The following is a 27,497-nucleotide window of genomic DNA, read 5'->3' on the forward strand; positions in this document are numbered from 1 at the left end:
CTTTTGGGAGCCCAGTTTCCAATCCGTTAGCATGGTACTGCATGCAGAGACACGCCAGCTCGTGTAGCTCTGGCTCTGGAAGCTCTTCACCAAACTGTTGTATGGCAGAAGCTGAGAAAGCAAACCATCACAGCCCGGTGCCCTCGAAATCCCACCTGCTCTTTCCTTGCTTCTGCAGCTTCACCTCTGCTATCGAGTTCTCATTTTAAGGACCATCACTGTCATATTTCAGGCCAAGCTTTTACATGTATATGTATATATACTTATATATGCATGCCAAACCCCAAAAGGAAAGGCTTTCCTTGAGGAACTGGATCAATTCCCATTTTGGATATCATCATTGCCACACCAACTGCTCACCCCTGGGTGGAAAGAGAAGAAGCCTGAGAAATAAGAGCTGCCTGAAAATTTTTCGTCAAAAGCTAGATGTGTCGTTACGGTGAAACGGTTTGAAACGGAGGCACTCTGAAAGTGAAAATTCCTGCATAAAAAAATAGCTCAAGGAAGGTTTCCAGAAATGTATGAGTGTTTTTTTTCTCCCTCCCCTCCAATTCATGAGGTGCTAATGATGGCGTGTCACAAGATAGCACAGAAGCTCAACTGTCCTATTGTATTTTGAGTATCAGCCAATACTCAGCACCAATTTAAAACACCTTTTTTTAATGTCAGGCTTTCGTTACATGGGAGCCAAGAGACATTGTGAAACAAAGGTGTTATTCAAAATGCATAGGGAAGTCTGCCTCTTCTGCTTGGTAATGTAAAATTTATTTTTAGACAAAAAGAAGTCAGTTTTTTGGAAAGGTTACTGAGAAAGCACAATTGGCAGATGCTGAGGTTAGCTGAATGACTCCTAATTTAGCCACCCAGCCATGAGGACTAGGGAAGAGTGGCAAATGGCCCAGCCATCACTGGGAGAAAAGCTTGTTTTAGGCTTAAACACAAGCCCATAGACTCCAGAAATGAAATGTGAGCCATAGTGGATGCGTCATATTAAAGAAATACTAAAATGGATCTGACATTTTAAATATTTAAATATTTTCCAGTTGAGATTGCCCACTATTTTGGTGCATGTTCCCTTCCCCTCCATCTCCATCCTTGATGACAGAAATAAACAAAGCAGCCCATACACCCAGGGCCCATCCTCTGAAGTTGAGCCATTTAATCACAAGGACAAGAGAAAAAACAACTACAGACAGCAAATTCCAATGACTTGGTGTCAATGCTCTTAATTGTAGAAATCTGTGTGGGAGAAAATTCTCCCAAAGATGCAGACTGAGCTGCTGATACTGCTGGATAATTTTTTTTCCTAAGGGGTAAGGAAAACAAAGAGCCCAATAAGGGTAAAATCTGGCTGTCTTTAGGTGCACGTTTAAGGTGACTATGACTCACGACAGGAGAATTTAATGATCTGGGGAGAAAAGTAGGGTTTTTCCCTGCCACACAGTTCTTTTGGATATTTTTTTTGTGAATTTCTTTGTGTACCATGGGAGTTTACAAAATCAGTTCCTACACCCCCACACGCTCACACTCTGCTCAGGATCGTCACAGTCCTTTTCCCACTCCGAACCATGGGCAATGCTTTGATGTTCATCTTCAGGCTGGATGGATGGCAGCATTTTAGCACAAGTGTTCCACAAAGATATCCGCTCTGAGATCTGTGGGGAAATGTGATTTTATGGCTCTCTAGCAAGGCATTTCACCCGAGGGCGAAGCAGAAATGAAATGTGCTGCTAAACGCAGATGCTGAACAGAGATGATTTGACACTTCACCCCAGAAAACAGAGAGAAGGTAGCATTATTGCTGCCAACAATGAGTTTTTCCAGAATTGGCTCTTTTTTTAAGCAGTTGTTACTTATTCGAGCAAGATGAGGCCAACTGCACTCCTGTGGAAGTGAAATATCTGAGGGAGTTGGGATATTTAAACAGAATTTTCTGGTCTCGTCCTCTTCTAGCAGCACTGGTGACCAGCTGAAGCTGAAGATGATCTTTGCTGGAGCTGAAGGAATGCCTCCTCAGCAGCCAGCTTGCAGGTCAGCTTTGGGACACAACTGAAAAAGAACAACATAAGCCAGCATTTCTCAAAGACCCACAATTAACATTTATCAAGAGCTGTAAAGAATCCTCAAGTCAAAGAAGCCATCTGCCTATATGGGACGGTAGGGACTCTGGCCTTGGGACACAGCAACAGTGAAAAACTTCCATGGCAGAACGGCTCGAAGACCTCGGAGCCCCGCGAGGCAGCGCAGCACGTGTCTGCTACCCACACCAAGCACCGCGCGGTGAGGAGGGATGCAAGAGCATCCTTGGGAGAGTTCGCCAGCATGAGCAGAGCCCTCGGACTGCAGCTACCGGGAGGACCAGGAGATACAGAAAAGCTACAGCCAGAGGTGAGTTTGAAAGCACCCGTGACTGATGTTTAAACTGACACACAGCAGGCCAAAATGGTACCGAAAATGATAGCAGCGCTGAAAGCAATAAAATGTAAACAGATAGAATTCAGGGTACGTATGGATCAGCTTATACTCGTCAGTGTACATTCAAAATAAACATATGAGAGAATATTCAGCCAGCACATGAGAGGATTTGGTAACTATTAAACAAAATGGAGATGGTACTTTGACCTGTGAAAACCAACAAAAGCGTGACCAATGGCTCCAAGCAGCTCTGTGAAAAGCCAGAAACACTAGATTAACACAAGGCAAAAATGTTACTTCTCTGAGGTGCAACAAACACATTTTACATGCAAGGTTAAACTCAGCAAGCAGCGCAAGAAGGTGGCTGAGAGGATGGGACCGTGCCACCACACTCCTCACTGAAGAGAACTCATCACAAGGACTCTTTGCAATCAGTTTTGCTCTCATTAGTTCTGACGCAGGTGTTGGGAAATTAGAAAAGCTGCCAAGAAGCTGTGTGTGCTTCCCACATGGACGTGCTGCTTTAGAAAGCAGGGGAACTTCCAGGAGAGACACTGGAAACTGGAGACGACTTGTCAGCTCAGCTGCTGGGCAATCCCAGGCAACCATGCCATGGACCAGCCTTTGGATGAAGTGACCATGGTCACTTCATAGAGGAGTCATAGAGTCACAGAGGAATCATAGAGTCATAGAGGAGTCATAGAGTCATGGAGTCATAGAGGAGTCAGCATAACTACAGTCACGTTATGAAGCCAGGGTTATGCCTCACCAAAATAACATTTTTCAGGCCAGCTACCAAATTCCGCTACCCAGAAACCTAAAAGCTGGGTTTGGTGAAGCTGATGGGATTCTCAATATCAATCATGGGTAAATCACCAGCAAATATAGTTTAATTTACACACAGACTTAAAAACATTAAGAAGTTGGAGTGGCCGCTGGATGTATCTTTCTGTAGCACAAGTTCTGTGATGGCAAACCCTTCCTTTTTTATCAAGTGCATTAAACGAAGCATGCACAACTGGACCTGCCAAGATTTCCTCCCTCTAACACAAAAGCCAAGTGTAAAACTAAACCTTTTCTCATCAGCATGAAAGAACATTAATTAAAAATCCTGCGGTTAAAACACCCTGCAAAACAGACAGGGGAAACAGAACACTACATGAGCCAGGAGAGAAAGTGTGAAATTGGATCTCGGAAAACCCTTACACATAAAGGCCCTTTCTTATTTTATTGCTTTTCAGTGCTCACTGCTGCTCTAGTGCAGCTAAGGCGCACGCAGGGCTGCAGCTCGGGGGTGGGAGGGGGGGGGCAGGAGCAGGGCCACCCCACAGCCCCATTCAGCCACCGAGGAGGGATGTGATGAGGGAGCTGCTGTCCCTTGTTACACAGCAAGGCACCAACAATGCTGGGGAAGGCCAGAGTCCAGGACACAAGAGTCTAAAGGCTTGTTACATATGCACAATATTTACTCCTATACTTGTCCTGTGGCTCTACAACTCAGGGGGACATAGGATATATGATATAGGATATTCAAAATCCTAGAGAGACGAGCAGGGTCTCATTAGCTTGACTCTGGCTCTGCTTGCTTTCTACCTCTGAGGCTACAGGACAGGGGCTCATGTCTCTCGCAGCACTTTCCCACAGAAGACCATGTGAATGTTGAGCCATGAAAGGAGGAAAAGAAGTCTGCAACCTCTGGCTGTGTCTCTCTCCTTTCCTCCTGCCTTTCTGCAGATGGACCGGCTGCTGGGCAGGTTGCGACGCTCATCTTTTGGCCCAATTTGAGAAGGGGGCACTGGAAGGAGGGTTTTTGCTAGGTTCAAAAGAAAGTAGAGGGAAGAAAAGAGCTCAGGGGAAACATTTTGTGTTAAGAGGTACCTTGCACACATGGTGTCTGATGAAATGCATTACTGAAAACATCAAGCAAGGATACTAATGCTTTTTGGACAAGTTTCTGGAAACTCTGTTACTTCCCCCTGCAATCAACAGGGTTGGAGTTACCCAGTAGCAAGCTCAGAAAAAAACGCCAAGTTGCTCCTCTTAATTTTGTTCAGTGAGGGCTCGGGAATGCCAGAGACACTTGCTAGGGCAAGGCATTTCCGACAAGATTATTTAAAGCTGCAGAAGTGCTGTGAGCAAGAGGCCCTAATCCTAAACTCAGTGTTAATGCAGGCTTCGGACCGCTGACACCACGAGCTTCCTTTGGCCAAGCCGTTGGGCGAGTGCCAAATTTTCACCATCTCCCTCTAAATTAGGGTTGCTGCATGCTGGAGAAATCTGCCTTGTGCTTTAAAGTGGTATTTATTAGAGCATGCCAAAAAGCTTTCAGACAGCCAATCTGTAGCTGCTAATGTGTAATAACTACTGTTGTATTAGCAGCACGTTGTACCAGCTGTCAACAAAATAAATCATCTGGGATTCTATTTGGAGACTGAGAGCTGAGCTGTTCTGTTTGGCCTCTAAGAACATGCATTTTGTTTCATGTCATAAACTCTATACATAAACAAATATAAAGCTACTGCTCATAAATCAGTTTTCCAAGAGCATAAAGCTATTAAACGATACACAGCCTTAAGAACCAGTCTATGAAGACAGATTGCCAAGATCGGAGCTTAACGCTGCGCGAGAGCCCACTGAAGTCACAGCTTGAAAGTGCGAAATATTTGTGGGTATAAGCTCTTAGCGCAACCCTGCTGCCAAGAACCACGGGGGAAAGGCGACAAACCCCATCCACTGTCATGAATCACTCTGCTTCTCAGAAAGATGGAGAAAAAGCAGGGGACAACACGATCACCCACTCAAGTTTAACCTAGATATTAAGCTAAAGGTGTCCTGAGATGTTTTGAGTAGTGTCCAGAAACTCCAATCTGCATCGCATGAGAAAGCTGACCCCCTTCACAATTTGTAAGACTTTCTGGAGCACTGATGGAGCCATCAGCCCAGCTACACACTGACAGGGAGTTAAATCCCAGCCCACTTGCAAATTTTGCCATGGACTTCAGCGGCATCCATTCGGTCGTCAGCCATTAAGCCACTCATTATGGATAATTAACCTAGAAATTATCTGCAGCTGATAGCCACTGGCATCGTCCTAAAATACTTTTTTTTTAAAAAAAACCCAACGCCTCCAGACAACCTGGTACACCAGCACGGTTGGCCTGACTTTGAGCACGAGGTGGGGAGGCAAGGCGCGTTAGCTGGGCTACTGATGCAGAGCACTGGTGGGGAGCAGCGCAAGAGGAGAGAGAGCATGCTCTGAGGGTGCATGAAACCAAAGGGCAAACGCCTGGAGATCAGCGCTGTGACAGCCAAGCACCAACCTGAGACTCCTCTTTATTTCCTTGGTCCTGTCAAATGAATTGACTGGAACTTCCCACCCTGCCTGACATGGTGGGAATCAGCAGGCAGTGCGGCGGCAGCGGTGAGGATGAGGAGTGCGTTTCTTCTCCAGCTTGTTCTGGCAACTCTGCTTCATACCACATAGCTCCTGTGGGTTTATCCCACAGCATCTCATGTGGGCTTAGCATCCAGGCTGTAATCCCAACACTTACCCGCATGGCCCAGCGGTGCCACGCCAGCAGGTGTTACCCTGCCCGGCACAGCGAGGGCAACAGATGCCCCAAGTTACAGGGCTGAAGCAAGCTGCCGTGCTTGTACAATGGGATGCAAAGCCCCAAAACCAGGTAACCCTGGCCAGCTGGGTAGTTTTGCCTCTGCTCTTCCAGCCCCACAAACTGTTACACTCTAAGGCCAGTCGTAGGTGGGTTTATTTCGACACACACACTTTTCTTTAGGCAGTTGATTAAGAAGCCCAAGTGAAAAGTCTGCTTATCCGTAGTCTTTTATAACATTCACTGTAGCAAAGGAACATCATTAGGGGATAATTCAGCCTCCCTCTCCTTCTTGTAATGGCTATTGAAGGAGCCAAGGGCAACATCCTAACTTCAGTGTTTTACGTAAGTGCCTAAGTCAGGTGGGAGTGGTCCTGACCTGATTTGATACACTAGCAAGATTTGGTTTTTTGGAAATATGAAGGCTGCATATATACCAAAATACCGTGACTTGTTTTTTGAGACAAGGGCAACATTCTTAATTATAAATACTGATCTGAAATACATTATAAACAGAACCAAAGGATGGCCGTCAGTATTACAGCCATGCGCTATGGAGAAGGCAACACTCACTTCCAGCTTGAAGCCCATATAAGCACCCCCAAGCCTCCCAGAGAAGCCAGTGAGCTCTGATGCCTTGGGAGAATGGAGGCGCAGGCCTCTAGTCTGTAGTTTTTAAAAGCTGAACTGGTGAATATTTTAGTTTCCAAAACATAGACGTAAAAGAGCAAAAGCAACCAAAGCATTGGCATCCCTTTGTATTGACTGGCCTGTTTTAATCCCACAAGCCAATCTACAGCATTTAACTGATAGCTTCGAATCTGTAAGAAAGAAAAGGACCTTGAAAAGATCTGGTTTACAACTCTAAGCCAATGAGATATAGCAGCCAGGATCATCTTACATTATTGTGAAGTTATTTAGACAGCTAGAGCTGTTAGCCAGGCCGCAATGAAGTCAGTAATGTAGAAAGTAACATAGAAAGCAGGAGTTTTCCCCATTGAGAATATGGAGTTCGTGCTGCTAGTATGCAGAACTGGATTTAGTTCAAGAGCTGCTGCCATCATATTGGCTTTATGATACTTGCTTTGCTTCCAAACATCACAACGCTGGAAGTTTCTCTCCAACAGTCTAGCAGATGTCATGTCTAGCACATTTAGGCACCTTCAGATAAATGAAATCTCACATAAGATGGGCTCCAGTGTGGTGCAAATACCTCTTGGATGGTCAATCGGGTCCCTCTGAGCTGCACACCATCCGAGATGAACTCCGAGTTCCTCTACAGAGACCCACACTGGGTGGACCTTTCCCACTGGTGAATTCTTTTCACTTCACACAGGGTGTGAAGCTGCTGGACAATGATCTAAAAGCAACAATTAATGATATGAATTTAAAAAATCTGGGTTTGCAGACACGAATGTTTCCCAGCAGGCAGAAGCGCTCTGTGTGGGTTTTCTCTTTGCAAGCATCCACTACTGAAACCAAGGCTTAAATGAATCTGTGAAGCTCTGAACACAGTTTCTCCTCTCTCTCACCCTTCACATTAGGCAACCCTGCTAAAAATCCGTTCCATGCCCAGCATGTACTGCAAAGCAAATATCAGTAATGAAGGAGGGAGGAAGGCACTAGGACAACAGGCTGTAGGAGCTGGCAGGGGTTCAGCCCTTCCCTATAAACAAGCTCCGTCACTGCCAACGCAACTGTTTTCCTCCCTTCCGAAAACTCACCTGGCTGTCAGTGCATCAATAGTGGCTACAGGCACATGTACAGCCAGGGAAAAAAAAAAAAAAATCCCTCCTTTGGCTCTTCTCTCTCCCTTACTAAGGGCTCGGAAAAATGAGCATGTTACCAAGCTTAATGAGTTACCACCTATCAGCTGAGTCTGGGTGATGGCACCGAGGACACACACAGTCAATAGCAAACCCAAGATAAGACACATTAGGTCAAGCCTCAGTGATGGAGGTTTAAACTAATCCATTTAACCTTGAATCTGGAGTAGGTAAAGAGCGTACGTGCAAATAATTGTTGCGCCTCACCTTACACACGTTAAGCTGCAGTAATACATCTGCTTAGTCTAAGCTCCTTGTTTCCATTTCTGGATGCGTGGCGTTGGCACAACAGGGCTGAGACTCTCTTCTGGATCCAAATTCAGCATCACAGCACGAGAGGGAGGTCAAAACAAGGATTAAAAAGTCAGGCAGGTCCATAAGGACAGTGCAGCCTCCAGGAGTGCTCGCCGGGGTAGAGTATCGCAGGAACTTTTCTCAGCAATGTATTTTTCAGTGCCATATGTAATTAGATGATGAACTTAAGTCATAAGCATACTCCAGTGAAATGACATCTACATTAGTGCCTTCCTTCTGACACAGCAAGACGTTCAAAATTGAGCATAACAAACTGGAGGGAATTCAGATCAACAGCTCCGCAGAAGACACTCCCAGATTTTGCAGCTGATGATCTCCAGAACTGCTATATAAGCAAGCAGAAGTCTCCACCTGTTCATGCATAAATAAGATTAAAAAACCCAAACAGATGGTGACTTAATCCCCAACTCCATCCCCAACTGACATTACACAAAATGAGGAATACGCCTTGCTTTAAACCTTTGCTTATACCGGAAAAATCTTCAAAATTGTGTGTCTGTAAGGACAAAGTATTGCCATTCCAAAGTACTGCACTAATTTGGTGATTTCACTCGCTAAAGGGAGACATCCAACTTTAAATACTGAATATAGGCCCAGAGTGTTCAACGGGATCGAGCGACAATTGAACATGCAGAGAGAAAGTGGAAAACTCATGTCCAATGCCTCAAACAATCCAACCTGAGGAACGGAGGAGCAAACAGCTGTCCATCTCCCCCCACCTCGCGATTGCTTGAGGTGGCCTCCGCTGAAACTCATGGCTTATTTAACACACACTTAGTCGGGGTATTCTGCCTTTGGGACGGTAACATCGACCATTCACCACCGCTTCATTGTTCACCCTACCACAGAGCATTAAAATGTAGAAAACCAGCCAAAACTGCTGCTGCTATTCAAGCAGCTTTAAAAACATGCCTTATGCTAATGACTTTTCTTAAAAGAAAAGCACGAGCTTGCCTCTGCTGTCCTGGCTCCCCTTCCCTCGGCTTCTGCTGAAAGGCACAGTGCCTCTCCCCCTCCATGTAACAGCAAGCCCTACACCAGCCAAGGGGATCCCCCTCACTGGCTTTGCACAGCAATGCATCCCTTTGCCTCTGGGACCGGGGAGAAGGGCCAGGCTCCCCTCTCAGTTTCACAGAGGCAGCCAAAAGGAGGACTTGCTCCTGTGTGTTTATAGCGTAGCGGCAGTGAATTTCCATAGTTTCCAGGCCTACCTTGCTGCTCAAAATGGGTTTCCTGCTGCGCAGGAGCCTCTGAGAAGGTCCCAGAGCATGCAGAAGCACATCACCATCTCAACTTTGAACCATCCCACCTTCCTTCACAGATTTGATAGTTAACCTACAGCAACATGAAACTTCACCCTCCTAAATCAGTTCACTCCATTTCTATTCTAAGGGACAATTTACCAACTGAATCTGCAGTAGGAAACATTGAAGGGAGTTTTTGCTCCTCAGAAAAATACTCCACCATCTTACATTGCCCTTCTGCCTGAACGAAGGAAAAAACCCACACAACCACCTCAAGGTTGTTTCAGACTGATGAAAATGTACCCAGTTCAGAATTTCATTTTCTTACCAATGAATAAAACTGGAAAAATCATATGGTGTTTAATAAGACCAAAATGTTTTGGTCAATTTTTAGGAAATCTAAAGCAGGGAGGTGGATTCACATCACCCTCATGGTGTTCCCATTAGCAAATACACGGCAGACTCTCCCCTAGCTGCAGAAGGCAGGTCCAAATCCATCCTTTAAGGTCCCTAAAAGCAACTGGCTGGTAGTAGTGCCACAGGCACAGAGACACATCCTTCTCCAGACACAGACACACTCAAAGATGATAACAGGGGCCAAGGGGGCACGGTGTCTGAACCACTCGTGCAACTGCTCACTAGCCTGCTTTGGTCAAAAGAAGACCTGGAGTTCAAACAAGCCCAGCTCACTTGGTCTGAACAGATTAGAGAGCAATCGCATGAGCAGCTCAGACAGCAGAGCCAAGTGTAATGCCTGCAGCAGCTGGAGGAGAGCTCACATAATGACATCTCCAGTGCCTAATGCATATGGAAAGAATCAGGTTCCTTGTAAAAATACAGGTTCACCTTCCACTCTTTCAGCATAACACTGATGGCCAGGAAGTCTTTTTAGAGTGGTAGACTGTTTTGGACCCAAGGGTCTGGTATCAGAAACATCCAGACACTTAAGTATTTTCTTGGTGCTACAGGATCTCCATACCTTTAAACCCATGGGCCTAAACATCTGACCTCCCAACTAGTACTTCATGTAGAACGGTATGTAATTTTAAAGCTAGCTTGTACATAGGGTTTGAAATCAGTGGTGGTGTTCAAATCTGTACTGTCAGTGTTATTTCATTTGTATTAAAGCAAATCTAAAGTAACAGTTTGACCAATTTTATTATTTTCCTGATTGTATTAATTTTACATAGTACAAAATTCTCTTAAGCAATTTGAAAAGAAAAATATGAAGTTCCACATGAAGCCAGCATAATACATTTTGCCTAACAGGAAATACACCCTTATCAGATATTTTGAAGCTTGATGTTTTCAGTAAGAGCTTAATTTGTACTTATGTTTCAGAGTTCGCATGTTCACATGAAGCTTTCAGACATCTGGATTCCAGTTCAGGGTTTATTTGCATACAAAAATATATTATAATGGAAAAAAGCATTAAAAGTTCTCAACTATATAAAATTACAAATATATTTTCATAAAAGCAACTTTAAATTAAAATTCAAGCTATATTTTAAAGCAAAATACAGCTGTAACACTTAAGTTATCTTATTCCATCTGCTGCAGAGTAACAAAACTGGTGTTGCCAGTTAAATACTTGTAGGAGTTTACAAAGGTTATGTTCAAGAAGGTGAATATCTTGGGTAGCGAAGTTATCAGACAAGGGCAGCAGTTCTTGGTGATTGATGTCACTTATCCTTCAGAGGACATTCATAGGCAAGCACAATGCCAAAGATTCATTTCACATACCTGGAAATACAAAACAAGAAAGATCATTAAGTTCTATATTAAATAAGATTGCATGTTGTTGACATACCAGACACCCTATCTATGCCCAGCTTGCTAGACTGCCTGACAGGCCAAAATTATGCCTTTTTTTAATTAACATGAGACCCGAAAGGTTAGTGTGTAAAAAATTTAAGGTGATTGCTGTTCTAACAAGTGCATTAGGTTTGAAAAAGGCATCTGTACAAAGTTCTGTGTAACCTCAAGCATATAAATACAACTCCTCAAAAATGCAATGATAAATATCAGATGGAAGTTGGACTCTCTCCTCAGAATTTCCATATATGATAAAGATAGTGTATCACTGTAAGACAAGTGACACTGTATAAATGAGACTGCTGAAATCACTGGATTTGCTTAGTTGGGATTAAAAAAACCACAAACAACAAAAACAAAAACCGCTACAGCAGGTGGCAATCCCTGCCTTCACCTTTGATGTGCCTTACAAGGGAACAACAAAACCTATATACTATAGGCAGCCCCTGAAGAGTTAGCTGCAACACAGCTGTGCAAGATATAGCAATGTAAATACTTGCTGGTTTGGGATTTCATTGTGCCACACAAACCTTCAAAAACTCAGAAGTTTTTCAGAAGAGCAGTCAATTAGGTTTCAGTGGTAAAGATAGAGTTAGCTCAAGCATACATTCATGACAGAAGTCAGGAAACTAGAAATATATTTTAAGTAAGAGGAGTGAAACCAGGATTAAGATACAAGTAAGACAACAGGGAAGTAGGAAGCTCATAAGGGCAGCTGTCTTGAGCTAAGTCCAAGGCAGATGGCCAAGGCTTCAAGAATTACAGGGAAGGGAAAATACATAATGAATACAAGAAACTCTCAGTTCATAGTTTATTGGGGAGGCATTGCTCATGCTGCTATTTAGGTCTAGTCCTACAATTTGTTGTTTTGGGCTCTATAGTCTGGTTCCATACAAAAAACACCCAGTATCATGTCCGTAACACCACAGGAAGAAGCAGAAAGAACAGGCAGAGTATATGGTTGGGAATAGGAGGGCGTTTTTTTGTTTTGTTGTTTTTCTTTAAAAATCGTAATGAAGAATCTAGTACTGTAACTGGAAAATACAATTTCTAGACAGAAAAAGTGATCTAAATTCCATTTCTGGTAAAGACAAGCACAAACAGGATTTTGACATTTAATCTAAGTCAATAGATACAGATATCTACTCCTTAATTCTTTCATAAAGCAAAGTCTAGAATAAAAAGGTTTCCCTCACCTACAGTTACTCAGCTATATAACGAAGAAACAAACCCCCACTTTTTAGCTGAGTTTTGAGTACTTAAGCGTTTAAAAAGTGAGGTTTACTTGATCTATACACTGTCAAGGAGGGGTGAATTGCAGCTGCCTCAGAGGTGGGGTACAGGGGTTTATTGGAGTATAGCCTTTGTCACACAAGCTAAACTGCATGCCTTGAACATTCAAAGACCAGAATTCAGTCTATTTTACCTTCTTCTCCACATAATGATCCATAGGACTAGCAAACTAAAAATGAAGCCACGTTATATAAAACTATTGCTACCCTTTCCTTCCCTCTCCCCCCATACATTGGCTTTCATCACTCTTTGACAGTACCAAGTGAGATGCAGCCTACTAATAAAAAGCTACTTACTTGCTAGTGTCCTGTCAAGATCAGCAATGAAGTCTTCCAGTTCTTTTGTGTCTCCAAGCTTTGCTGCAAAGTAAGAGTCAATACTGCTTAGACATGACATATTTCTCTGGCCAAAAGAAACACTGGAACCACACGATCCCCAAAATCCTTTTCAGTGGTATCAAACATACTGTGGATTATTTTCAGGAAAGTTTGATAGGGTTGCTGCAATCTCCAAATGCATTCTTAGAAAACAGGGGAGACTGAATTAAAATTCTAGTTTTTATAGTCTTCCATTTGACAGAAGCAAAGCAAAGCAATCCTCTGCTTAGTTTCCTTAAAAAGCAGAGGTTGAAGTGCAGCAAAAAGCTATGTGTCAACTAATCCATGTCCTTGCTCCTGTGGGAGTCTTCCTTATGGCACCTATTCAGCTATTGCATCCATGGCCCTAATCAAACCCCACCCAGTTAGCTCTCAGTCCCACCCAAATCTAAGCCTCTTAAATCATGTCAGTATCACTGGTTTGCTGTGATGTCAGATCCTTTGATCTTGGTCCATACACGATAAATTTGGATCCAAACATCCACCTAAATTTCCACTCCTGAGAACACCACTGGTTCCATTCAATCTAGTTTTACTGCAAGTGGCTTCCTTATCTCATTTCTGTGGTCAATTCCAAGCCAGTTCCAACTATTTCTGTCTTTCTGTCTTCTCATCAGGAAGAGCATCTTGACCTTCAGTGTAATTCCTTGCCAAGTATTTCCTGCCAGTTTAACTGAACTCTTTTTTGCTACTTCTTATTAACTATTACTCGTTATTTCTCCCTAGTATCATGCTAATTAGAAAGAAAGCATTTAACTTGTTTTTTGTGACTTGTCACTGTGGAAGAGACATGAAAAGCATGAAAAGCTCTTGAGCATGCATCCAAGAAGACTAGTTGTAACGAGAGCACTGTGTAGTATATATGTATGACTGTTCATTTATTGATATGTCTACTCCAGAGTTAATCTAAGTTAACCTGAATGAAACATGCTTCTGGGGAGTTAGATCAGCTGCAAGGCAGAAGCCACTTTGAAACAGCATAGGTACAAAGGCGGAAGGAATTACTAATACATGTGTTGTATCAGCAGTGCAAGGTCTATATGGATGTGAGTAATTGTGTTAACTTGAATGGCAGCATATGGCTTTGGAGGAGTCACCTACTGCACCTCTGCATTCAGGGTAAGTATTTTTGTATATAGATGGGACACTTAAGCTTAATTGCTTCAGTAAGAAGTAACACAAGTCAATTCTTAACTGAAGTATTCTGTAAGTAGTACCATGATTTCTCATCAACCAAAACACTGTAATTTTCTTTCGCTTGGTGTTTTAAAACCAAGAGGTGCCAGCTCATCTGCAAAGAAGTGTAGATGCAGTGTGCTATTGCTGTTTATAATCAAGACAATAATACCTGAATCTGTAGTGTGCTCAACAGTAATCCTTAGTTTTGTTGTCATTTAAAAAAAAGTCAATGCAGGCATGTGAATCCTGGCTCACAGAAAGAGGCCTATATAGTCGAGAATTAGGAAGAAATGCCAACAGTTAAAATTAAGCGTACCTTTACATGGAGTTACTGATGGAGATGGCAAGCTTGGAGTAGATGCAGTTGGAGAGTTAAGCTTTTCATCGCTGAGGCTGAAACTATTTCTGTAGAGTGAATCTGCACCTGTAGAAAAGTTACATTATAAAGTAAAATTAACACCTTCTGCAACTTTGCAATAGAAATAGAAACACAAATGGGGTCTTTCCTATATGGGCTTCAAAGTCTGTAGAACTCAAATTTACAGACTTTAAAACCAGAGAGATAAATAAATCATCTGTTGTGTGAAGGCTGTTGTTCCCACACCTACTGTTAAAAAGCAAGCAGTCCTAGGCCCAATCCTCACCCCCAGTAAGGAAAATGTCAGCTTTCCCTGCAGTCAGCATCATTTCAAAAATATTACAGGAATGGTAATTATCCCACATCCACTAAATTAGGTCTGGTATGACCTGCCTAATTCACAATATTCTGGGAAATTCTGGTTACCTGAATTTTTCAAAAGCTATTAAAAAAGCTGAATAAAGAGCAGGACAAGGGCAGTCCCCCAGAACAGAGAATATATTCAGCGTTGTCCTCATCCCCAAAGCAAATTCACCCATTTCTCCATACAATACTCTGCTGCTTTAAATCTCGCGTTCTAGATAAATGATATGGCATCTTTTAATTTTCTTTTATTCTGTAACTCTCTGGAGTTCATAAAGCAGTACATCTGTACACAAGATGTTCTGCAATCTTATTTTAGGTGATCTTTCAAAGAAAGCTTTATATGCCCTAGAAAGCAATGGGAAAGGTTCCAATACCATTCTGATGTTCTTGAATTTTAGACAAGGCCTTAAGTTTCAAAAGTATCAAAAAAATTATCTTTATCTTGTCTCTTTTCATAAAAAGAGTTCCATGATGCGCAGTGCACACAAAGTATTAGTCATGGCTCCACTGGAAGGAGGAATTGTCATTGTGTTAGAGACACTAAAACTGCTAGTTCCTGCAGTTCTGAGCCAGTGACCTGAAAACTGTAGTTCTACAAAAAGAAACCATTGTAATATGAACATGTCAATGGTCTCCATTTATTTGGCACGTTTCCTAGGAAATAAATGTAGGTCGCATTATATGGGGTGGTGACTACCACTACTTGCCATTGAGGCCAGCAATTTTGCCTCCCTGCAGCACACATAGCATTTGTCCTTGGAGCTCCAGCCTAGGAGATGGTTACACTGCAGCATTAAGTCCATCCAAGTCAGAATTGTCACACTTCCTTGGATGCCTGTCCCATTTGCTATGCCAGGAGATCACTGCCTTAGTTAAATTAAGGGTGTCTCACTGAATTAGCAAAAGGGGGCAGGACCACAACTTGCCTTGCCAAGATGTGCACATCTATACCTCCACTGAACACTGCCATGATGTTTGCAGATATCAAATGTAGAGACCATCCTCCAGCAGACTACTCCTCTACCATAAGTTCCCCCATCTTTGGGAAGAAGAATGTGTGTCCACACCCCATCTCCTCTAGCCTGCTGTCCTTACCAGCATAAAACCACCTTCCACAGGAGTATACAGGTACAGTGACAAATCAGACCAGACAACTGCATCTACTAAGCCTGTCAGATGTTTCCTCAGCCATAGGCTGATTGTCTATTTGTTTCTTCTGTGCTAGCTTCCAAGCCTACCTCTGTTGCAATACAAAGTGAAGAGGCTTGTGTGAGAAGCTTCGATCGGGAATACTTTCCTCTTTCACATGCATGTTGGCCCACCACAGTACTGTATCTTTCACAGTTTGCTCTGCAACCAGCTCAGATCCTGTTCCAGCAAACGCACATGCTACCTGCAGCACTATGCAAACGTGAGCAATGATGTGATTGACATCTGTTACTTGGGACTATTGCTTGGCCAAATCAGCCACCAGTTGGTATTTCTCGTTTAGAAAGAGGGGTATGCTTCTTCATGCTAGTTTCTAATTGTAATTTCTTTATCTTCACTCGTAAGTGCCTGTTCTCCTCTCTAAACCTGAGCGATCAAGACCACTTCACTTGAAACTTCAGATATAAGAAAGATTTGATGAATACAATGCAGAACTGAGAACATTTTAGATAGAAAAATGGAAAAATATGCTATTTTAAAAGTAGCTCCTAAAAATGTAAAAAATAACCTAAGAGGGGGACAAAATCTGACACTGCGCTGTAATGATGTGTGTCACCAGTGTTGTACTATACAATATGAACCCTGTACATTAATGGACTGAAAGTAACAGTTAAAGGTATGACAAATTTCTTCCTGAAATCAGCTTATGGACCAACTTTCTACTAAAACCACATTTCAGTCAAGATGCAAACCCTAGTGACAGAGAAACTTAGAATGGAAAATTCTAGCTGTTCAGGACAAAACCCCTACCATCACAAAAAAGCCAAATAACTTGTAACACCTCACACAAACAGTCCTGTAGCCAAGAGTACAACTCACAGAAACACTGACAGAACAGACCAAAGATAAAACACCTTCCAGGCAATATATTTGAAAAGAGCAGAACAAGAACTTCCAAATGATTTCATATTTTAAAGGTTTTAGAGCTCATTGAATTAATAAAAAATAATCCAGAGAACAATGGCTACAAAACTGAGTGTATTTTTAATGTGGAGTCTATGCTACCAGTATTGAGACACCAAATGTAGCGATGCTGGGAATTTATTTTACAAACCAATCCTTCTCGTACACTAAATTCAAAGCTCCAGTTGCTCTTATATATAGCTGGAATAAAACGTTCTTTTTGTGAATGCTTGTGAGAGCAACTCAAATTATGAAAGCTTTAATAAGCCATTTAAATTGGCCGCAAACTATTCACATGGTTCTTGTTATTTATATCCATGTACACATCCAAGCTAGCAGTCACCTTTGATTCTTTTTGTGATTTTCTCTCCATATTCCTTCTATAAGCAGTTGAAAGTACTGACTGCTCACCTCACAATGTATTGAAACCAGAAAATGTTATTTCATACTGGCTTCCACAAACCTTATGCTGGGAAATATTTACAACTGGGCAAAGAGAAAATAAGACAGAACTGTTGCTTTAAATATCTGAATGTTTTTCTTCCAGTTTCAAAAGGTGAAATGTCTTCACAAAACAGTGTTATCTTCTGATGGGTTGTAATATCAACATTTATCTTTCTCAGAAAGCAAAACCATACTTTAGTTACTGGCTGTGGCTTACACATGCCACCAAGCAGCAGAAATTCTGGTGATGGAATGAGGAATGCATTGACTCCACCATCAAGGTCATTATAACTGCCAAAACCAATGTACTGTTAAAAAAAGTGTGATATCCATCGCACAAAAATATCCCCTTTGGCAAAGCGTGGCTGTAGGGCAGAAAACTCTGGGAAAAGGACACTTCAGTCCTTGCTCTCTACCAGCTGCCACAGCCAAGATTTGCTCATTCACCTCCAATAAGGGCCCTTGGAAGATTTCCACTGTCACACAAATACAACATCCCCTGCAACGCAATAACCAGAGGCTGATGCCCAGGATCTCTCATCGCTGCTGTCCTTCCTCATCCAGCCCCTTCTCTCCCACTGTGATGCATGTTTATCTATCATTCGTTACTTATTTTTCACTTTGTATTTTGATTCTACTGCCTGCACACATATATAAACTATGCCCCTTTGGCTGTTTTAGGAAACACTCTATAATACTGTCTCCTTAAAAAAAAAAAAGGCCTTAAAAATCTGAGATTTAAGCTACTGAGTTGACTTACATGAGTTAAGCTAAGCCAATAGCTGCAAAATTAGGGGGTTGGAATAAATATGGGTGTATTTTACTTTGGCAAAGTAATCTGTAGTTAGCATTGACCTTTGCTGTTCCAGTATATGGTTAAACCACAAAGAAAAACCACAGCAATACCATGTAAATATAGAATGTGCCCATGAAATAAGCAATTGAAAGGTTCTGGGCAGTAATTAGCTGAAGGAGGAAAACCTCAAACTTTTCATTTTAAAACAGACAACGGAAAAGTTCAGCTGTCTGACTTCTTTAATATTATGCTCTTTCTAGTACCATAGTTCAGGATACAATTTTCAAGAGCACTGTAGTCAGTAAAATTTTTACAGCAGTTTTCAGTGGGGAAAGTTTTAGAGGAAAAAAATAAACCACGTCCCTAAAGTTTTAAGAGAGGAGCTTTAAAATTCCACTTAAGTCTCTACAAGCTATGAATTTATTATAAAACAATAGTTCAGCATTTAATGAACAGACTGCACAACTCATTCCTAGTCAGAACACAGCCTACTTGCTAAAATAATAAAAAAGATAAAATCAGGAATTTCTAACGCCAAGAGTAGAAGTGAGAAATATTCATGATGCAAAGAGCTTGTTTCACAATACGTATGTTGCAGCCCTCAAGGATAGTGTTTATTTTTATCGTAATCACAGTTACACTTGGCAGCACTGTTTATTTTTTGCGTTTTTTGCCTAGCTAACAAACATCTGTTCCAACACTGACACAAAAATCACACCTTTTCACTGTCTACATGTCTAGGCTTCATGATTCAAAAGATTTTAACTCATGTAGTTACAAGGAAGTTATCTAGGAAGCCTGAAATTCAGATGTACAAGTGCACCTTCTCATTATACACAAACCATACCTTTCCACTCCCCAACCACACTTCCTATCTGTGAGGCAGTGTTTCCAACTCCAACCTTCCCCTTTACTAATGCTTCCTTTCTAAAGTGTAAGAGAAACAGGTATGCTGGAGAGGTAAGAACAGGAAATCTTACAAAAAGCACATTTCTCATTAAATTGAAATACCTGCAGAGAAGCCTATGCACCTGAAACTTCTGGGTTTTCCTCCTTTTGAATGTATCAGTAATTTAATAAAACATTATTTCTCAGATGATTTAATAAAAGGTTATTTTTCCATGAGAGTCTTGCTTCATTTTTTCATTATAAATATCGTATTGCCTTCTTGTTAGAGACAGGCCATTAGAAGTTCACAGAAACAATCTACCTCCTTAAAATGTTCTCCTCTTCATCATAGAAGACTAGGATTTGCTGCCTCACCTCACATTCTGTCTCTCACAGCAACTCATAGCAGATGCCTATAGAAGAGTTTAAGAGCAGTACAGCCATACAGTGATAGTTTCAAGACAAACTCTACCAAGTTCTAGTGACACACAGATCAGTATTTTTTCTAAGACAGCAGTACCATCTTAGCCTACAGCAGTCCCTGATGGCCCTGTCCCACCCATCGCGATTTTATCTAGTTATTTTTTGATTATGTAAACTTTTAATATCCATGATACCTTAAGGCAATGTATTTTGCAGTTTAACAATACACCATGAGAAGAAAAAGCTCCTCTTATTTCTTTGAAACATGCTGATTTAATTTGATTTCCTCATACTGGGCGAGGTAGCAGTCACTCTCCTAATGTCACTTAGGATTTTCTGGAAGACTAGCTTGTCCCCACCCAAGTCATCTCTCCTTTGGGCTGACAGTCCCAGTCTATTTAGTCATTTGGAAACTATTTTATTTCTTCAATCATTTCTGTTGCCTTTTTCTGTACCTTCTCTACAAAAGATTGCAAATGTAAACAGGCTTTTCAGGATGAGTGCTGCAGTATTAACAGTGGCTTACGCTTCATCTCTATCTAGGGGAGGCATTAGCACAACCACACAGAGACATCCATGGCATGTAACCACGATTGCTTGCACTACACCAGGCATCTGGTGCTAACAGATATTGTGCAACTCCTTAGTAAACCTGCACCTGTTTGATTTTGAAATTATAAAATTAAGAGTTCTAGATGCACTCAAGGTCTTTTTTTGTGTTTAAAAGCCAGGAGGTATTTGTCAGAAAGCATTTACACACTCCTAAAAATAACTATGAAGATACACTGAAGGCTGTATGAGTGCAAGAATTTAATCAATGCATTTATTTTGCAATGCTTTTAACAGAGAGGCTGGAAGCTGAACCTGTCTCAAGAAAACCCATCTGGAGCTAGAAGTGTGAAACATTTCTGAGAACACAACAACAGACTATCATTTAGCTTTTTGGTGTTATTATAGCTTTGGCACAAGAAATGTTAAAGCGATTCCCTTCACAACCTCTCATAAAGTCCAGCTTTCTACTCATTATCCGAAGCCTAAACTTGGAAGACTGTCCCGACATTGCCATATACTGTACTAGCACAATGCACCAAGTGCACATGCAATTTACGCAGGCAAGACTGCGCTTCTCTTTGCAAGTTTATTTCAACACACAAGAAGCAAATAATATCTGTAAGAGTTTGTCAATATAGCTGCATCTACACTAGGGGCTTTTGCCAGCACAGCACTCTCTAACACAAATCCTATTTTATCACAACCAGCATATGCTGTAAATAGCAAACAGTTATAAGGTATCTCTCAACTTAGAAGTTTCAGTATGATTAATAACCTAAAGTGCAAAGCTGTTACACTTTGATTTGGTTGAATACATCAAGTTGAAACATAATTGGTACTCACTCACAGTCCAGCAACTCAAGAATGTCTGTTGGAGTAACTCACCAGTTGCATCATGATTTCCAGCACTGACCCAATCAGCTGTTGTGGTTAATGTAATACTTGTGGGCCAAGTACTAAGATCATCATGAACATCTGCACATGTGAGCCTTTCTTTTACTGTACGGTCTAGAGTCCATTGTGTTATGTACAATAGTTAACCACAGCCAAGACGGACCTTGTCCAAAGATCATTTAGTCAAATAACAGGACAAGATGTTGGAGAGCCAAGTACTATCATGCCCATTTTCCACAGTAGTGTCTTCAAATTCTTATTTTTTCTTAAGAGCCTGAAATATGTAATATAAGAATTTCAATTAGTACTTTTGGAGCTAGGTCCCTCAAGAGGAGATTTTAAGATTAAAAGCAATATTTGCAGGATTAACTATATTGATAAAAATCTTCTGTAAATACCTCTGTTAAATTAAATGGGCTCATCCTCATGGCAGAAGCCCCAGGAAACGAAAGGCTTTCCTTATCCTACTACGAAACAGTATTGTTCAAGTACAACCACTTGATGCTGGTTACTGGCTTCTCATAAAGTTGAATTTAAGACTGATTTCAGGGGCCCTGAAACAAACATTTGCAACAGTTTAAAATGTTACCTCCCCTTACAGTCCCACCGTAGACTCAAAAGATACCACTGCAGGAGTGGCCGAAAGATACATCGACCTAACCTTCAGCCACACCACATCAGTTAGGAGGATTAGAAGAACCAACGAACAAGAAGATAGCACTAAAATATGACAGTCTGAACTGTTCTGTACATACGTGACAAAGAATACTTGGAATAGTCTTGGCACTGGATAACAAGATTTTACAAAGATGTGAAGAGTCTTTATGAACAAGAGGATCATTCAAACTATCTGCAGATAATGTTGTTGGAATTTCTTTTGCATTGCTACAGATTCGTGTTGTCAGAACTTGCACTTTCAGCCCAGTTTCTCCTTGATCGTGCAGTGGTGTTTAACCTAAACATTACCATAGGAATAGCAAGGTGATGAATTCAGCACTACACTTGCACTAGACAATAGGGACCAAAGGAAAGGTGAACCTCAGGGAAAAAAAACTTGAGTTTGAACAGAAAGAGCCTGGGTAAGTAGGAAACTCCTTGCATCTATTTTTAAAATAGATGTAGGGAGTGTAGCTGGATTACATCAGACACTGGAGCCTGTTTTATAAAAGGAGCTCTTCATAAATCTGCAATTCCTCTCCAATCCTACTATAACTTCAAAATAAGAAGTTGTCTGCACTGAATGACACCTTTAGGAAGAAGTGTTTTACTGGGCCTGTTCTGAGAAGTGAGGAGAGCTCTCTATTTTTCTGTTTCCCTTCCCTTAAACATATCCTCATACACTTGACACTGTTCGATGCCAATAGGTCGCTCTTAGGGCACCCTCCTGGTCCAGTATGTGCCAGTGTCCAGAAGACAGTGACTTTGATTTCTCCAGAGCCACCTTTCACCTGATGCATCACCAAGGGAGGAACCCCAGCACAGGATGAAATTTGGAAGCTTGACAAGTTCCTCATACAAGATCCTTGAGGACTTTGTATAGAGCCATCAAACCCTGTATATCCTGCTATACCATTAATGTTTTCAGCCTAAATCAGTGCAGTTTGTGACACAGATTTTTATTTTCCAGATCTTCCTGAAAATCTGGTCTGCCCATTTACATGAGCACGCTGTTTCTCACCAGGCCTCCTGCCCTGCCAGAGAACACTGTTATCTTCCTCCAAAGGTCCTTCATGCCAATCCTAACACAGCAATTTTAAGCAGTGTTCAACATTTAAGTTTTCTGAACCACAGCAGATATGCTAAGCAACTACAGACAACTTCATCCAGGCAAGAAAAATAAGTTCTTGATACTGTTGATTTTTGGGGTTTTTTTACGGTTTTCTGAACAGTAGATTATTTCACTCTGCCATTTTAAGTGTCTCGTGGTAAGAGTATGAGAGAAGTTAATATATTACAACACTGAAGACTGCACAAGAGATAGTAACACTAGAGCTGTATTGCTGTAGTTAATAATAGACTTAGATTTATAACACAGCTCACATACTTCATCAGCTTGACTCAGTAAAGGCAGACCTCACCTTACACACCCTCAGCCATCCAAAAGGCTAGTGTCCAGTCTAAATTGGGCACACATTTCCAAATCTTCCTCAGCAGGAGAGAGATACTTACAAGGAGTGATTCACCCACTACATTATGAAACAGCAGAACAGCATCTTGATCCACGTTTCTCCACTGACTACCGGAAAAAACCCCAAAGGCACTACTAGGCAAGGTTCAGGGCAGGTAAAACATTACCTGTCAATGAAATGAATGCTACCCATGACAATGAAATAAAGAGCTCTGACAATATGGAGAAGCTACGCTCTCACAGCTTAAGTTCTAGGAAGATTATATTAATGTTTTAGCGCTAAGTCAACAGAACTGTGCAGTAAGTCCCTGAACTGATAAAGATGCACAACAGAAATTTAAGGAGCAATTTTATTATAAATAGCTGAAAAACAGGTAAGTTTCATAAAGCTCCCTGTATAGTTAGGAACTAAAAAACTGGGTATAGTTTGTTTTTAGCAGAACTTACTTCTGACAAAGTAGCCCTTGAGTCTACTGTTCCCAAGCAGAACAGCAGTTTCCAGCCTCACTGTCTGGAATAGGAAAGATGTTTTCTCTCCCTGACTAGCAAAAAAATAAGAGGTGTAAAACTTTTTTCTAAGTAAACCAGAAAAAACTTAGTTCCAATTCTGTTTTCTTGCTCAAATCAGGTCATGAGTCAGTATCTGCTTCCCACCCTTCTTGTGCTATGTTCTGCATGCACCATTCGTATACATCTAGTATACCTGGGTGCAAGTTAGCTTAAAATTATCACCTCCAAAACAGTGATAACACTAACCCAGAAATCTGGATGAGTTTCCGTATGTTCTGGAAAGCACACTTTAGTTCTCTCTCTCTCAACTGATACTTTGGCTACTGAGATACAATGGACAGTCCCTGTTAACCTAAGAGGTTTTGTTTTTTTTTTTTTTATAAGATGCCGGGATGCCTCGGTGTTTCAGCAGCCGGCTGGCAGCTTGACCTTCTCCCATATAGAGTTTTTTGGCCTTATCTGCTCTGAAGCCAGCCTTGATGTGGCTTCCCTCCAGCATCTCTCGCCCTCCCTCCCCCTTCTGCTGTTCAACACTAGAATAAAACCAGCGGGGCCAGACTTTGCATCCTTGTGACTTCTAACCCAAAAAGTAAATTAAAATGTGTTGCTTTTTAAAAAAAAAAAAAAAAAGATGGGTTTCTCGGTGACGGGTCCCTACCTCTCTCAAGGAGGGGGACACGCTGGTTTAACACCCGCTTTTGGTTCCCGTCCCCCCCTCCCCCCCGGGACGGGACACGGCCGGGACAGACGGACCGACCGGACAGACCGACGGACACTCACTCTCCGAGTCGCTGAGGCCGCTGCCGTCGCTGACGCTGGCGCTGCTCCGCCGCTTCATGCGCTCCAGGTGCTCGCCGTAATGGAAGCGGCGCCGGCCGGCGGGGCAGGAGAACTCCGCCAGCACCGCATCGAACTCCCCCAGCGCCTCTGCCAGGCCCCCGCCGCCGTCCTCCCCCAGCGCTGCCGGGCAGCGGCACCAGCGTGAGGGCCCGCCGGGCGCTGCCCACCCCCGGAACCCCGCGCTGTGAGGGGAGACCCGCCGCCCGCCCGCCCCCCACGCCCCTCGGCGTCCCGCGCCCCCCACCCCGGCTGAGGGAAGGGGAAAGCGTCCCGCCGCGCTCCCTCAGCCCGCCGCTCCCACCTTGACCCGCCGGCCGCTGGGCCTGAGGCGACTTCATGGCGGCGGGCGGAGGTGCCCCGCTGCCGCTGCTGCCGCCCCTACCTCCCGCCACCAGCATAAGCGGCCCGATGCTGCCGCCGCCGCCTCTTATAGCCCGCCCGGGATGGGGGCTGAGGCGGAGGGGGCGGGAGGGGGAGGTGGCACCGCGGCCCGGCCCGGCCCGGCCCGGCCCGCCGCGGGGGACCGGGCGGGCGGTGCAGGTGCGCAGTGCCGGAGGGGGCAGCGCCACGGCCCGCAAGCCGGCATGGATGCTTGGCCGGAGGCTGGGGTTTCCAGACAACTTGAGTCCCTCTAACACTTCACCGCTAGCACAAGTCGGAACTTACCGCCCCTCGTCCTCTGATCGTCGCCCCCGACAGCGTGATCGTGTCTTCTTCTGGCTGACTTCGGTTTGCTAATCCCAACTATTTGTGGTTCAGGAGGGGATGTCTGCACTGGGTTTGTGCCGGGTTGCTGGTGGAGCATACAACGAGCATCAGAGCCAGCTGCAAGGAGGGAATCTCACAAAACACACACAACTGGATCATCCTTACCCAGCCCCGTGGCTGCTGGTCACCGTAGGTACAGAGCAGGACAAAGAAGCAGCAGCCTGCCTTGTTGCTTGGTTTATGCTTGCAGTGAGCCTGTGGCTTTGCCCGCAGTGGAGTGCCGCTTCAGCCACTGCCAGGAGCCCCTTTGCCATCGCCACCTGCCCACTGCCCCGCGTTGTGCTGGCATCTGTCTGTGGTTATTGCTCAGCTCGATCCGTTAGCGAGCTGTGACACGGCCACGGGGGCAGCTGGGACGGTTCGTTAGAGAGGGTGACCTGAGGAGAGGAGCAGGTGGCGGGGGTGACATGGGGAGCTGCTCAAGCACAGGGAGCTGCAGCCCCAGCTGTGTCGGCCGGGGCGTTCTCCAGTGGAGGGGTTTCCTTATTCTTAGGAGAAAGATATTAGCATTTGTCCTGAAGTCAAGTTAACCTGATGTTTATACATGCCACAGCTACCGAATATTGCTCTTGTGCTGTCTCTCGGCCATTTTAAAAAAAAGCTGTCTGAGCAGCTAAAATACCAGTTCTGTTAAATACCCATTTGGGAAGACTCTGTCACATTTAGTTACAGCCAGTAATACTGAAAACAGACATCAGGTGCTACTCCATGCATATGCGTCAGGAGCTATGATTATATTTGTGTGTTGATGAGAATATCTAGAATTAAAACAGATGAGTCAAGGACAGGGAAAGGGAAGAAAAAAAATCTCTCTGAAACTTCTCAACATTTTCAGACATGTTGTCATTGCTCCTGCAAGTCATAAAATGAGAAAAACAATATTCTAGACAATAAACCATCTGTATCTAACAGATTTGTTCACCTCTCCTTACCGACTGATATGAAGGCATTTATTTATTTTTGCAGTGGATCAAAAGAAGTTCTCATGGTGAAGTTCAATTGTTATTTATTCTGCGGCTTCCTCCTTTCTTGTGGTCTTCCTCTGTTTTTCTTTCTGCTAATAGAAGTGGCTACAAACAATCCTTTTTGAAGACAGTAGTGACACAGATGGAAAGCGAGGTTAAAAAGTAGGGAACAAGGAGATAACGAGGGCATGACGTCAAGAGCATGAGCAGGATGAACGACAACAGACACAAGGCAGAAAGGAGAACCGTCGAGTACGTGACTAGGTAGAACTCACAGCCCCAAAAGACAAGGGCCTGGCCCCGCAGCTGATGTCAATTCTCTTTTGCCCAAGCACCTACACATATGATCAACCCTACTGTCCGCACACATCCCCATCAAGCACTGATTATTTGGTTCCACGCTTGTTTGTATAGCAACACATGACTTAGAGGCAAAAAATGTTTTCGATCAGGCTGGAATATATCCATTTGTGAGGAATATTTGTGAGGAATACAGGCAAAATAACCAAAGGCTAGAAGTCCTCCTGTGCCCTTCCTATTATTTCTGCTAATGATGGTCAAGCAATCTCACAGCTGTCTGGGATGGGGTCGTAGGTCATGTTGCGAAGAAAGAGCACGCGTGTAGGGGGGTGAAGCTGTACAACGAAGCTTGAGTTGTTCAGGGGCCTTGCTGCCACAAAACGGGGAAGGACCTATCCTACTTCTTCCTTCTTGTACTCCTGGCCTTAGACCTTCTGCACGTCTTTTGTAGCGGGTTTGTCTCATCTTCTGCTGAGCCAATTCAACACATTAGAACAGCAGAAAGCTAATCCAGCGAGAAAGTGAATAATTTTCTGTTAGACTGAGTTGAATGGGCTCAGCTCAGGTAGGTGAGCTCCAGAGCTGATAAAAGGAGAGAGCGGATGGGGACATGGGTAGGGGAAGAGAACAACTGCTTCCCTGTAGTGATACAAGAGTTCATCCCTGGCCTTCTCTTTAAATTTTTATTTGTCATTCAAATTTACCATTTTCAGAATAATTTCTAGGCACGCTGAAGAAATGATTCCATAAACTTCCCTTCTTTAGAGCCATGTGTTTGGGAATCTTCTTTCCTTAAGAAAACCTGGGCTTAAAAATCCTTGGTCATGTTTACTGCTCCATAGACAAGTCTCTCAACATTTCTTCCAGTAAATACTCATGTTTTCTCCTAAGCAGCCTGTGCTTCCTCTGAACGCATCTGAGATTCAGCTGGTGAATTTTAATCTTCCGATAAACCATTACCTTATACATGAGGAAATGAAGACTGACTTTTATGCCTATCAGTTCTATGTCATAGACCATATAGCCATGCACCTCCATAAATATTCTTGAAGGGCCCCAACATGCTGCTGCTGAACTA

At 43.1% G+C, this 27,497-nt stretch overlaps 1 protein-coding gene across 1 annotated transcript; it reads right to left on the minus strand.

The window, feature by feature from the left end:
* Positions 1 to 10,550: 10,550 nt before the first annotated feature.
* RGCC (regulator of cell cycle) lies at positions 10,551 to 24,748 on the minus strand. The gene is made up of 5 exons (XM_050912306.1): positions 24,688 to 24,748; positions 24,327 to 24,506; positions 14,392 to 14,499; positions 12,816 to 12,878; positions 10,551 to 11,154 (listed from the first exon to the last, which is right to left on the minus strand). Exons 1-5 carry the CDS (start codon positions 24,722 to 24,724, stop codon positions 11,147 to 11,149), a joined length of 396 nt encoding a protein of 131 aa, XP_050768263.1. The 5' UTR covers positions 24,725 to 24,748; the 3' UTR covers positions 10,551 to 11,146.
* Between the last annotated feature and the right edge of the window lie 2,749 nt (positions 24,749 to 27,497).

The sequence above is a fragment of the Gymnogyps californianus genome, chromosome 1, assembly GCF_018139145.2.
Source record: "Gymnogyps californianus isolate 813 chromosome 1, ASM1813914v2, whole genome shotgun sequence".
NCBI classification, from domain to species: domain Eukaryota; kingdom Metazoa; phylum Chordata; class Aves; order Accipitriformes; family Cathartidae; genus Gymnogyps; species Gymnogyps californianus.

Bases quoted from the DNA above. Each gene is read 5' to 3' on its own strand.
- RGCC (XM_050912306.1), bottom strand. From the start codon at position 24,724: ATGAAGTCGCCTCAGGCCCAGCGGCCGGCGGGTCAAG. The intron at 24,507-24,687 runs GTGGGAGCGGCG...GCTGCCCGGCAG, and splicing joins CCAGCGGCCGGCGGGTCAAG to CGCTGGGGGAGGACGGCGGC. The intron at 14,500-24,326 runs GTGAGTGTCCGT...ACTTTTCTACAG, and splicing joins CGGCCTCAGCGACTCGGAGA to GTGCAGATTCACTCTACAGA.